Source organism: Chrysochloris asiatica, unplaced genomic scaffold, assembly GCF_000296735.1.
Source record: "Chrysochloris asiatica unplaced genomic scaffold, ChrAsi1.0 scaffold00011, whole genome shotgun sequence".
Taxonomy (NCBI): Eukaryota; Metazoa; Chordata; class Mammalia; order Afrosoricida; family Chrysochloridae; genus Chrysochloris; species Chrysochloris asiatica.
The window spans coordinates 24,781,028-24,795,131 of NW_006408529.1; the positions used below are offsets into that span (position 1 = coordinate 24,781,028).

Consider the following 14,104-nt stretch of genomic DNA (forward strand, 5'->3'; position numbering starts at 1 on the left):
ATGCCGATCTGTGGTTACCAGTCCAGTGCTGATGCACATCCCCACATCAGAAGTCCATTAGAATCCTTCAATATTTCATGTCAAGCCTTGAATTTTTAATTCAGTTCCCTCAGCTTGACAAATGCTGAGTGTGTTTGTCCCTCTTGATTTTATAGCTTCAGGTCTTTGTACATTTCATTCATTATAGTATTTGATTTTGTCTTCTCAGGCTGCCTATTGAAATTTTTTATTCAGCTCTTTTACCTACTCATTTCTTCCATTTGCTTTAGCATTTCTCTGGTGGACAGCAAGTTTCAGTGTCTCTTCTGACATCCATACTGGTCTTTTCCTTCTTTCTTATCTTCTAATTGACCTTTTACTTTCTTCCTATATGATGTTCTTGATGTCATCTGACAACTCTTCTAGTCTTCATCATTAGTGTCAAATTACTCAAATCTGGTTCTTGAGTTGATCTCTGAATTCAAGTAGGATATGTTCAGTGCTCTTGGACTGGTTATAATTTTCTTCAGCCTGAACTTGCATATGAGCAATTGATGGACAGTTCCACAGTCTGCCCCTGGTCTTGTTTGATAAAATGGAGCTTTCCCTCTGTCCACAGATGTAGTCAACTTTATTTTTGTGCATTCCTTCCGGTGAGGTTCATGTATATAGTAATTTTTTATGTTGTTTAAAAAGGTACTTGGGATGAAGAAGTCATTGATCTTGCAAATTTCTATCATGCGATCTCCAGCATCATTTCTATCACCAAGAAAGACCATGTTTCCAACTATTGATCCGTCCTCTTTGCTGTCCACTTTGTAGTCTAATCAATATATCTTGATTACATGTTTGATCCATCTCAGACTGAAGAAGTTAGTAGAATTCTTCAATTTCATTAATCACTGGCTTTAGTAGTTAGTGCAAAATTTGAATAATAGCTGCAGTAACTGGTCTTCCTTGTATGTGTATGGATATTATGCTATCACAGACAGTGTTGTACTTCAAGACAAATATTGAAATGTTCAATTTGATGATGACAACTTCCAATTTTTCTAGATTGATACTGTGTACATTCCATGTTCTGATTATTAATGGATGTTTACAGCTCTTTCTCCTCACTTTGTTTTGTGCCCCATGAGCACATGAAGGTTCCAAAAGTTTTATTTCATTTGCAGCACCATGGTCAGTTCTAATTAAACAGGCCGCTCTTTCCCAGTCAAATTTTGAGTACCTTCTAACCTGAGTGGCTCATCTTCCAGTACTATATCTGACAATATTCTTGTGTTCTTCATCGTGTTTCCATATTCAATATTCTTGTGCTGATAGTGTGCCACTGCTATTCATTAGGTTTCCAGTGGCTAACTATTTAGAAGTAGTCCATCTCTCCTCCTTCCTAGTCTGTCATAGTCTGGAAGGTCAGCTGAAACCTGTGCACCATGGGTGACTCTGCTGGTATTTAAAATACTGTTGGCAAAACATCTAGAATCACAGCAACACACAAGCCACCGCAGTACAACAAACTGACAGAAAAGTGGTGGTCTGAAAGGTTAACCTCTGAAATCTTAAAAAAGGTGTTGTTGTTGTCAAGTGCTGTTGAGTTTTTCTGACCCACAGCGACCCTGTATATGGTTTCCAAGGAGCAACTGGTGAGCTTGAACTGTCGACCTTATGGTTCAAACTGACTTTGCAGGCCAGTTCATTAACCCACAGTGCCATATAGGACTCCACCTTAGGAACAGCAGTGGAAAATTGTTATAGTGCTGGAAAATGAGCAACTCAGGTTTTTGGAAGACAGTCAGAATATACTGGGGAGGCACTGCCTCCTCAACGTAGATTTGACCTTAATCATGTGAATGAAGCATTTGATAATGCTTCATTTGATAATGGGACACAACTCAAAATGAGAATAAAGAGCTGCAAACACATATGAATAATCAAAACATGGAATGTACAAGGTATGAATCTAGGAAAATTGGAAGACATAAACAATGAAGTGGAAAGCATCAAGATTGATATCCTAGACATTACTGAGCTGAAGTGGACTGCCAGAGATTCAAGCTGATTCAGACGAGGGCATGGAATGAGGGATGTCATTACTGACATCAGATGGATCTTGGCTCAAAACAGAGAATACCAGAAAGACCTGTGCTTTACCGACTATGCAAAGGCTTTTGATTGTGTGGATAATGACAAACTATGGACAACATTGTGGAGAATGAGTATTCTGGAACACGTAATTGTGCTCACGAGGAACCTGTACATAGATCTAGGGCCAGTTGTTTGAACATAACAAAGAAACACTGAATGTTTAAAATTAGGAAGGTATACACAAGGTTGTACTTTTTCGCCATATTTATTGAATCTGTGTGCTGGAGCAAATAATTCAAGAAGCTGGATTATATGAAGAAAACTGTAACATCAGGGTGGAAGGAAGACTCATTAACAACTTGCAATAGGCAGAGCATACAACCTTGCTTGCTGAAAGTGAAGAGGATTTAAAATACTTACTGATGAAGATCAAAGACCATAGCCTTCAGTATGGGTTGCTACTCAATGTAAAGAAAACAAAAATTCTCACCACTGGACCTATAAATAACATCATGATAAATGGAGAAAGGATTGAAGTTGTCAAAGACTTCATTTTGCTTGGATCAACCATCAACATTCATGGAAGCAGCAGTATTGCATTAGGCAAATCTGCTACACAAGACCTCTTTAAAATGTTCAAGAGCAAAGATGCCAGATTGAAGACTATGATGCACCTGACCCTAGCCATGATATTTTCAATAACCTCATATGCATGTGAAAGTTGGACAATGAGTAAAGAAGACTTAGAAGAACTGAATATTAAATTCAATTAATATTAAAGAAGAGAATATTAAAAGTACCATGGAGGACCAGAAGAACAAACAAATCTGTGCTGAAAGATGTACAACCAGAGTGCTCCTGAGAATTCAGGATGGCCAGACTTAGTCTCTCATACTTAGGATATATTATCAAGAGGGTCCAGTCCCTGGAGAAGGACATCATGTTTGGTAAAGTGGATGGTCAGTGAAAAAAAGGAAGACCCCCTCCCCCCAAGGAGATGGACTGGCACAATGGCAGCAGCAATGGGCTTAAGTGTAGCAATGATTGTGAGGTTGGCGCAGGACTGGGCAGTGTTTTGTCCTGTTCTGCTTAAAGTCGCTATGATGTGATACCGACTTGGTGGCACCTAACAACAACAACAACAACCTTTCTTGCCTCTCCTTCTTCCTACTATGTCTTATTCTGGAAGCTCCACTGAAACCAGTCCACCACTCTGCAAGTCTGGAAATGAATGCACCCCCATGGATCAATGTTCAATTAACCAACAGATACATGGTGACAACAATACTAGTGAGGTACACACATTAAAATGTCCAACCAATTGAGATGGGTGGTGGTGATGTGCCATGGAGTCAATTCTGACTCATAGTGACCCTGTATAAGGTTTCTGAGGCTGCAGATCTTTACAGGAACAGAAAGCTTCATCTTTGTACCACAGAGAGGCCAGTAGTTTCGAACTGCTGACTTTTAGATTAGCATCCCAACTTGTAACCACGACACTACCAGAGCTCCTTAGAAGGCAGCATTTGCCAACAACAAAATTCAGAAGTATTAGAAAAGAAGGAGGAATGGAAAAAAGAAACACAGGGAGGAAGTGGGATACATGATGTTACATTGAGGGGATTGTGGCACTTGAGATGAAACAAACTGTATGGCATTCTAACATGAGCACTGGACTGTTAACCTCAAGGTCGGCAGCTCAAACCCACCGTCTGCTCCTCAGAAACCCTATACAGAGTCGCAGTGAGTTGGAAACGACTCAACAGCAGTTAACAATAACAACAAATGACTTGTTGAATATAAAACTGATGTTGTGAAATTGTAACTATTACCCTTTTAGCCAAATAAGATACATTAATAAATACTTTTGCATCCAAAAAAAAAACTGATTATGTGTTCTGTAAATCTTCATTCAATTCACAATAAATATTTTTTAAAAACAGAAACATTTTATTGTGAATCAAGTGAAAGTTTACAGAGCTGATGACAATAAAAATGTTTTTAGGAGGTAAACTTCATGATCCAGCTGGCCACCGCTGGACACAACTGCATTTCACCCTGTGTTGTTGTTGTTGCTATTGTTATGTGCCAGGGAGTTGGTTCCGACTCATAGCAACCCTGTACAGGGTTTCCGAGGCTGTAAATCTTTACGGGAGCAGAAAGTCTCATCTTTCTCCCGCAGAGTGGCTGGTAGTTTCGAACTGCTGACCCTGAGGTTCGCAGCCTGATTCGTAACCACTATGCTACCAGAGCTCCTTTGTAGAGATTTCTAATTCCGCCTTTAGCGAGAAATTTTCTGCTGCTCAGAATGGCATGTGTCAACTCATGTTTGATTCTGAGCTATTGCCTCATGTTCCCATCTGAACCAAGACCAAGAGGTCCAGACAGAACTGCCTCCTGCCCAGATTAGATGCTCAGATGGCGCCAATGCCTATGGCTCCTACTGTTCCTCCTTTAACCAAGGCCAGGAGACCTGGTTTGATACAGATCTTTCCTGCCAGCACATGCATTCAGGACACTTGGTGTCTGTGCTCAACCAGGCTGAAGCTACTTTTGTTGCTTCAGTAATCAAGGAAAGCACCACTGAGAACCTCATGTCTTGGTTGCCTCTGTGACCCCAAGAAGAATCACCACTGGTGCTGGAGCGGTAGATCACTGGTCTCGTACAAAGCCTAGGCAAGTGGAGCTCCAAGCAGTGAGAGCCATGGCCACTGCGTAAGCTGACTGTAAACTCAGGACTACAGACATGGACAGATGAGTATTGCAAGGAAAAAGTCTTTGTCTGCAAATTCAATTCTAGGGGCAGCTGAAAAGTTGTTGTTAAGTGCTGTCAAGTCGATTCCAACCCATAGCGACCCTGTATAGGGTTTCTGAGGAGCAGCTGATGAGCTTGAACAGTGGACCTTGTGGTTCAAACCAACTTTGCAGTCCAGTGCATTAACCTGCAGCACCCCACCGGACTCGAGTTGAAAAGTGGTTGTCTAGAAATGACACTATAATTATTATTATGGAATCAAAAATCAAAATGGATCGTCTTTCCACTTCCAAACGGAATCCTTTCAACCTCTGCTGAATTTCAATCTTTACTCTCATGTCTCTACACTCACTTCATCCCTGGAGTGTTAAAGAATCAGAATAGACATGTGTTTCCATTTTTTTTTAAATTTTTTAATGTGTATGTTAATAAATCTTTCCAAATTTGTTCCAAGTAGGGGACACACATACACAAACACACATAAACACACTTCAAGTGTAGAGCTATAAATGGGAAAAAAATTGTCTCACTCTCTCATTCTTTATTTTCCAAGCAACCCAGTAACCCTTAAGAACTCTGTTGTTATATACCATGTTATATACCATGATGCAGAAAGTGGTCTTAATACAAAAGGATGGAAGGAGAGAGAGAGATAACTTATACATACTTCATACTCCAGAAACTACATACTCCAGAAACTTCATGGAAAGATGGAATGAAAAGATAATGGAATTTTTCCATGAAATTTTTGAAGCCCCCTAATATTTATTCCCCAAGATGTGTGCATGAGAAAGAACCAGAATACCTGGAAGGATGAGAGAGAGGCCATTCAACCTTCTAAATGTTACGTATTCCATTAAGAACCAGTGAAAAACACAGAATAATAATAATAATAAATTATGTAGTTCTATGTGTGAACAGTGCTCAAAAGAGGAAATACCAGATTCCGTAGGAATGCATAGCTCAGGAGATTTGACATGGGCTTCCTTAAGAAAGTGAGGCGTAGGCTGAAGTTAGCCAGGTGAAGGGGAGGATAGAGTGTTCTGGGCAAAAAAAGCAGCTAGTTTCAAGGCCTCCAGGCCCCAGGCAATGAAATCAGTAAATGTAAAAGTCCCAAGAGCTTGGCACATTTGTTGCTTTCTCAGGAACCCAGACCAGTGATTGCAGAGATACAAAGAGACTTTCAAAAAGTTCATGGAAAAATCCTATTATCTTTTCATTCCATTTCCCCATTAACTTTTTGAAGCCCCTACATACTAACCAAGATGTTAGCGATAACTCCAGAGAGATGGCAGAGATCCGGGAGGGTTTCCCACATAAGGACGATATCCTTCATTGAATGCCAGCAGCGGTGTGGCACGATCTGCCTTTTCTAACATCACTTTAACTTTAGTGGAAGGAAATTGGAGGGAGACAAGCCTGGTGTGTTCATTACAGTGTTTAAGATGAGTGACAATAGAGGCTGGGAGGAGACGTTTAAGGCTCTCTAGAAGGCGGAATTGGCTTAACTTGGTGATGATATAGACATATATGGTTATAGGGAGTGGGGGGTGGCGGAAGGAACAGGAACCACAGTTGGCCTCAGGTTTCTGGGTGAATATGGTGGTACCTTTTCTGTAGGAGGTGAAGATCTGTGAAGGTGGAGTGTCTGAGGCGATATGAATTTAACATGAACAAGCTAAGTTTCAGATGCCTGAAATATACATTTCTCCTTTGTCTCATTCCAGTCACCCGAAAAGATAATATCCTATATTTCTTTATCTTATATCAGAGGAAGAGAGGGCTGGAAAGACTTTTAAAAGCAGGTAGTACAAACCCTTTCATTCTAAACATGAGGACACTAAGGCCCAGGGAGTTTAGGGGTCCTCCTCAAAGATACACAGGAGTCTCAGAGCCAGTACACAGGGCTCTTTCTAGTACACTCTGTCCCATGCCCTTCTTCTGAACTATCTCCTTAACCACATTCCCTAAGCAAAAAGCCAGCCTCCTGAAGGAACTTATTCAAACATGTGGAATCTTTGGCCTTCTTATTAATTGAGGGTTCTGAGTATAAAAGTCAAATATTTAGGAAGGTTTAAAAAAAAAAAAAATTAGAAGCAGTTGAAAAGCACAAACGCAGTTAACATGAGTCTCTGGTCATAGGAGTCTCTTCATTTCAACTTCCATAATGATTACTTAAAAAAATAATAATAATAACATAAAACATTGAGTTCACAACACAAAATTTTAAATACCCATCTCTAAGCATTACTGTTTCAGTTATTTGCCCTATGATTTTCTATAAAATTTGTCTCTTTAAACCAATGTTTATAGGGTCTGAAGATTTTCTAGTTGGGTGATGAAATAAAACTTGTGGCTTTTGCTCACTTTCCAATCTCATAGGGTGAATGAGAGATGTTAGAAACAGTGTGATATTTAATAAGGGAACTAAACCAAACCCTTTTCCCAAAGTAAGTAAAAACTGCTTACCTGAGGCGAGAGTCCTTAAAGGTGTCAAGGTATGAAGGGTAACTCCATCCAATTTTATTCCCTTTACATCGAAGCTCTACAGTTTGCCCAGCCATCACACTGAGGGTAGCAGCAGGCTTCTGGAAGCGACCATTATCCATCACATGTATCATTATAGACTGAGTCTTTGGCATTGAGTCAGGTGAGTCCCGGTCCTTTATTTTAGGAACTTTGGGTTTCACCTTTTTGTTGGAAGGCTTGATTTTGTTCTCTCCTGGCTCCTTTGGACGCTTGTTCTTTGGAGACTGTTGGCCAGTAACTAGTACAAATGTGAGAAGAGAGCAGTTGGCTATGATACTGGCATACCCAGAATATTTGATACCTGGAGCAGAGCTCTGGTAGAATAGTGGTTACAAATCGGGCTGCTAATCTCACGGTCAACAGTTCAAAACTATCAGCTATTTCATGGGGGAAAGATGAGGCTTTCTGCACCCATAAAGATTTGCAGACTCGGAAACTCTTATTGGGGTCACTATGAGTCAGAACCGACTCCATGGTACATAGCCACCACCACCACCATATAGGTCACAATTATTTTCAGTAACAATCATATGAAAATAATCATTATTTTCTTGATCGATTCTTTGGTTTTAAGACAATAATTTAAAAATATATGTATTTTAGTTTCAAAGTTACTATTCAAGTTCAACTAAATATGTCACATATAATTCAAATTTGCACTTATCAAACAAGAATATTATTCCACTAAGTTAACATTCTGTCTCAAAAACCCAAAATGGTCACATAGAATGACAGAATAAAAGTTGTTGTTAACTGCCATACAGCTGGTTCTGAATCATATCAAAACTGTACAGCTTTTCCAAGGATCAACTAGTTGGTTTGAACTACCGACCTTGCAGTTAGTAGTCCAGTGCTTATCCTACAGGGCCATACCAGGACTCTGCTTGAATATATGTACATGGAATTACAAAATGTCCAAACTTAATGAATCCTTAGGCTCTGCATGATAAACACTAGACTGCGAACCACAAGATCAGTATTTTGAACACACCAGTCACTCCGTGGGAGAAAGATGAGGCGTTCTGCTTCCACAAAAACTTATAGCCTCAGAAACCTCATACAGAGTCTCTATGAGTCAGAACCAACTCTATGGCACTTAACCACAACAGAGAGCGCTATAGTAATGCCCTCATCTTACAGACTTAAAACAAGGAGGTTGAGAAAGTTAAATTGATAGTACACAAAATCACTCAGTTGCCAGATTGTGACAACATAACGCAGGTCCCTGACCCCATTCCAACTGTTCACTTTTGTATATGCAGACAAACATTCTGCATATATTTTGAACTAATAAGGACCCAAACATTGGCCAATTGAAGGAATTACTCTGGCATTTATATAAAATAGGGAAATTTGATAAATCAGGAGAACAATATAAACAAAACTTAACTGATTTTGATTCAACCAAGTCCTTATAGTACAGTGGGTTAAATTGGGCTGCTAACTGCAAGGTCAGCAGTTCAAACCCAACAGCCAGTTCACAGGAGATGAGGTTATCTGCTCCCATAAAGATTGACAGTCTCAGAAATCCTAAAGAGCAGTTCTACTCTGTCCTGTAGGGTTAGTATGAACCAAAATCAATTTGATGGCAGTGGGTTTATGGTGTAGTGATGAACTTGACTTCCTTTGGGTGTTTCTTTGTTCTTTGAAATGGGAGCCACTTAGCCTCCACTCTTGGTCAGCCTGTCGCAGACCTGGAACCAATCACACTCGTAGGAATCCTAGCCAATAGCTTATTCTAAATATCCATTCCTCTGAGCTTGAATGACTTGCCCCTGAGACCTGCTCTTTTCCATGATCTCAGCTCCAGTTAAGACCTCTCATCTTTCCCTAGGCCTGCATCTCTTCTTTTTTTGCACTAAGATCAAGTTTTATTCCAGCAACACAGAAGTGACTTGCTTTCACTCTCAGGAAACATCAACACAAGCTATTACAATAGTAAGCTAAGGGATATAAACTCATAGGATCTAATCAATAAATGCTAAAAGGACTTTGACAAAATTCAACAACTATTTCTAATAAAAATAAACAACAAAACACTTTGTTTGTTTTAACTTACTAAATTCAATTACCCAAACCAACCACAACTCTGAACTCTGAATGGTAAAACACAATACAGTAGACCACTTTCATTAAAATCATGAACCGGATTTCCATGTCTTGCAATAATCACAAGTAGAGCCGCTAACCTCAAGATCAGCAGTTTGAATTCATCAGGTCCTCCAAGGGAGAAAAAGGAGACTTTCTTCTCCTGTCCTGTCAAGATTTACAGCCTCGGAAGCCCTATACAGGGTCGATATGAGTTAGAACCAACTCCATGGCACACAACCACTAGCTTGAGCTATCTGGGTAACAGAAATATTAACACTGGCCTAGATAGAAAAAATATTTAAAATACCCTTTTTGTAAATGATACCTTTTTTTTTTTTTTCTGGAAACTTTTTATTGTGGATTGAGTGAAGGTTTACAGAGATCATTAGTTTGACATTCACTAAAGCATATATTTTGTTTCATCGTTTTTTTTTCCTTTAAGTTTTTATTGTGGATTGAGAGTAAGTTTACAGGGCAGATCATCAGTTTTACATTCAATAAATCATACAACTTGTTTCATCACAATGATTACATTCCCCTCCATGTACCATCAGTTAATAGTATTTCTCTCTATTCGCTTTAGCTCTTTAAAAAAAAGAAAAAACACTCAGGCATACATAATAATTTACACCACCAAAGAGCACATTCTGCCAGTCTGCTGCATCTCTTCTTATTCTCCGTCCTTTGACCACAGTTTTTCTAGGTCACAAATCCACAGACTCCCTCCTTTCAGGGAGCAGAATTGTGTTCTTGAATTTATCTCCAAGGCTATTGTTCAGTACTGACTAATAGATTCTGATTCACAGCAATCCCGTGTGGCAGAGTAGAAATGTCTCATAGGGTTTTTTTAGCTATAATCTTTATGGGAACAGCTCACCAGATTTTTCGCCCATGGAGCCACTGGCTATGTTGGAATTGTCAGTCTTTTATTTAGGAGCAGAAACCTTAATACTACTGTTGAGCCTGTAGTTTGTTTTCAGACTTTATTGACCCTGCACATTGAGTTTATTTCCCTGTGGTTCTAATGATGGAGAGGGTAGGCAGTAGGGCACATGCACATGTTTCCCAACCTCCTAGAGGGGGAAGCATTATAACTGTTAGGAACATGTCAAAACAGATAAAAGTACACTCATCCTGAAACATGAGTTGTGAAGGATAAGTCTCCGTTTTGCAATACAGCAAACATCACAGTTTTTGTTTTTTCTTTTTTAAGGTAGAAAATAAAAACCTACCCTACTAATGTACAAGTAACCTCTGTCCTATAAATATTTTAGTCATACCAAACCTATGAGATGAATGGGCCTCTAGACTGTCACAAGGCCTATTTTAGTGTGTTTCATCATGGACTAAGCCTTTTTAATCCTATAACAGGGATGTGAGCTAACAGAAACGACAACAGTCATCTATAAATTCTGTGGAATTTATGCAGCTAGTGTAATCTGTCTGACTTCTAAGCTATCAAAAATTGTGTGGCTCTGGTACTCAGGAACATGAGTAACTAACTATGGGTATTAGTCATCCAAATAGTATACTATTCACCAAAATTAACTTGACCAAACAAACCCAATTGATCTAACTATACAAAGGAGCTTCCAAAAGTTCATGGAAAAACGAAATGAAAAGACAATGGAATTTTTCTATGAATTTTTTGAAGCCCTCCTCATAACTGAACTTGGTTCAGTCTCCCTGGAATTGGTCACGATTTGATTACTCTTGTTGGGTGTCATCAAGTTAAATTCTGACTCACAGCGACCCCACGTGACAGAGTAGAATTGCCCCGTAGGGTTTTCAAGGTTGTAATCTTTACGGGAACAGACCACCAGATCTTTTCTCCATGGAGCCATTGGGTGGATATGAACTGCCAACCTTTCAGTAGCAGTCAAGTTCTTAACCATTGCCCCATCAGAGTTCCTTGGTTTCATGGTAACGACGCTCATTTAAAGCAGCCATGCTAGTGGCTCCACAAACACTCAGTCGGTCTCATGCTTCAGTGACTCTCAAATCCTTTGTCTGACTTTGGAAAGAATACGAAACTTTCACCTAAGTATGAAAATCAATGATCTTCCAAAGGTCTACACAATATGAGAAAAATATATATATAAGTGAAAACATTATACTTTTTGACTATTACATAGTCTCTGGTAGCGTAGTGGTTACGAATAAGGCTGCTAGCCAAAAGGTCAGCAGTTCAAAACTACCAGCGGTTCCACGGGAGAAAGATGAGGCCGTCTGCTCCCGTAAACCCAGTGTAGGATAGCTATGAGTCGGAACCGACTCCATGGCACACAACAACATTTTATTTACATTTAAAATGTAGTTTCAGAAAAATGGGTGGTAAAATTCAAAAACCATTAAGTATTGAGACCACGTACTGGTTCTGTGCTGTGTGACCTCAGAAAAGTTACTTACCCTTACTCTGCTTAGTTTTTTCATCTGTAATTTGAGGGTGATATAGGCATATATTTTAATATGTATGTGTGTGTATATATATATAGAGAGAGAGGGAGGGGGGAGAGAAGGGCGAGAAGGGAGAGGAGGGAGAGGATGGAGAGGAAGAGGAGAGAGAGGGAGGAGGAGGGAGATGGGTAGAGGGAGAGGAGCTCTGGTAGCATAGTGGTTATGAACCAGGCTGCTAACCTCAAGGTCGGCAGTTCGAAACTACCAGCTGTTCTGCTGAAAGATAAGGCTTTCTACTCCTGTAAAGATTTGCAGCCTTGGAAACGCTGTGCAGGGTCACTACGAGTCGGAACCGACTCCTCGGTACTTAACAACAACAACAGCAATAATAACTATCTCACAGATTGTTGTGGGGATTAAATATCTTAAATGCTGAGAACATGTCTGACCTGTGTTGTTGTTGTTGTGTGCTGTCAAGCTGGTTCTGACTCATAACCACCCTGTGTAGTGTTTCCGAGAGGGGCTAGTGCGTTTGAATTGCCAACCTGTGGCTAGCAGTCCAGTAATTGTCCTATAGTGATACATAAGTGCTGTTTGTTATTTTGTGGTTGTCACTATCTCATTCGATCTCCATATGAAGAAAGAAAAGCCCCTATCATTTTTTTGTAATGGAAACAACAAAAACAGTTGCTGCTAGGTTGACTCCAAACCATGGTGACCCCATGTATGCTAGAGTAGAACTGTGCTCCCTGGTTTTCAGTGGCTGATTTTCTTGGAAGATCATCAGGCCTTTCTCCTGAGGTGTCTCTGGGTTGACCCAAACTTCTAACTGTTCAGTTGCCAGCCAAGCACATTAACTGTTTGCACTACCCAGGAATTTGTCTTTATAATTTATAGGTGAAAAAACTGGGATCATAGATGCTCAGTAGTTCAGCCCAGGTGACCAAGAAGGCAGTGAAAAACTAGGACCTTTGACTATAAATCTAGAGCTTTTTCTAGTTTATCCTGTTGTTGTTGTTGTTGTTAAGTGCCGTTGAGTCGGTTCCGACCCATAGCGACCCTGTACAGGGTTTCCGAGGGTGTAAATCTTTACGGGAGTAGAAAGCCTCATCTTTCTCCCGCAGAGCGGCTGGTAGTTTCGAACTGCTGACCTTAAGGTTAGCAGCCCGATTCATAACCACTACACTACCAGAGCTCCTTAGTGTCTCTCAACTCACTGAGAGATTAGCATATTGTTGCAGTTTCACCTTATTTGCATAAACCCTACTCACAGCACCATTGTCTAAGTGAATTCTTTGTTTGCTGTGCCCCAGCCTTTCACAAGGAGCTCCAAGTCAAACAGAACTTGATGCCGGGGAGGAGAGCAAATCTTCCTGGAAATGTTGGAGATGCTTTTCCAAGGCATACATTAGAATTCCCAAGTAAGGAGACACTGCTCAAAAACACATCTCCAAAATGGGTGAGACAACAAGAAGTAAAAGGGCAAAGGATTGTCATCAGTGCCAACTGACAATCAAACCCAAGGCAGTAAAGGATGTCTCCTGACTATTAACCTCTCTATTGCTATAGGCTTCTGTTGGAGGAGAACATCAATTCATTAGACTAATCACAGGCTGCTGGCTAGATTAGGGTTATGTGTTAGACGCAGTCATTAATATTGATGAGTTATACCTGTTTCGTTATGCACACCAGAAAGAACCACTGCTGTTTCCTGCACCAACCTCACAATTGTTATGCTTAAGCCCACTGCTGCTGCCTCTATGCCAATCCATCTCATCAGGGGTCTTCCTTTTTTTTTTTTGCTGACCCTCCACTTTACCAAGCATGATATCTTTCTCCAGGGACTGGTCCCTTCTGATTATCCATATGAAGTATGAGAAATGAAGTCTAGCCATCTTCGCTTCTAAAGAACCTTCTGGCTATCCTTCTACCAACATAGATTTGTTTGTTCAATATTCTTCTCAAATACCACAGCTGAAATGTTTCAATTCTTCTACGCTCTTGCTTATAAATTGTCCAACTTTCATATGTATATGCAACAATTGAAAATAATCATAGCTTGTGTCAGGCACACCTTAATCTTCAAACTGTTACCTTTGCTCATGAATAAAGAGACCTTGCACAACAGATTTACTTAATGCAATACACCGAAAGCAATACATCTTTCTTTCCTTTAACTTTTTATTGTGAATTAAGTGAAAGTTTACAGAGCATATCATCAGTTTTATGGTCAACAAATCATAAAGTGTACTTCATTACATGGCT

The 14,104-nt window shown here is 39.9% G+C and overlaps 1 protein-coding gene across 1 annotated transcript in view; it reads right to left on the reverse strand.

Annotated features, from left to right (window-relative positions):
* Positions 1 to 14,104, reverse strand: part of PDGFRL (platelet-derived growth factor receptor-like) — a 74,684-nt gene that overhangs the window by 52,780 nt on the left and 7,800 nt on the right. Inside the window, exon 2 of the mRNA XM_006834517.1 lies at positions 7,292 to 7,589. Coding sequence (XP_006834580.1) covers positions 7,292 to 7,589 — 298 coding nt within the window. The remainder of the gene's footprint in view (positions 1 to 7,291; positions 7,590 to 14,104) is intronic.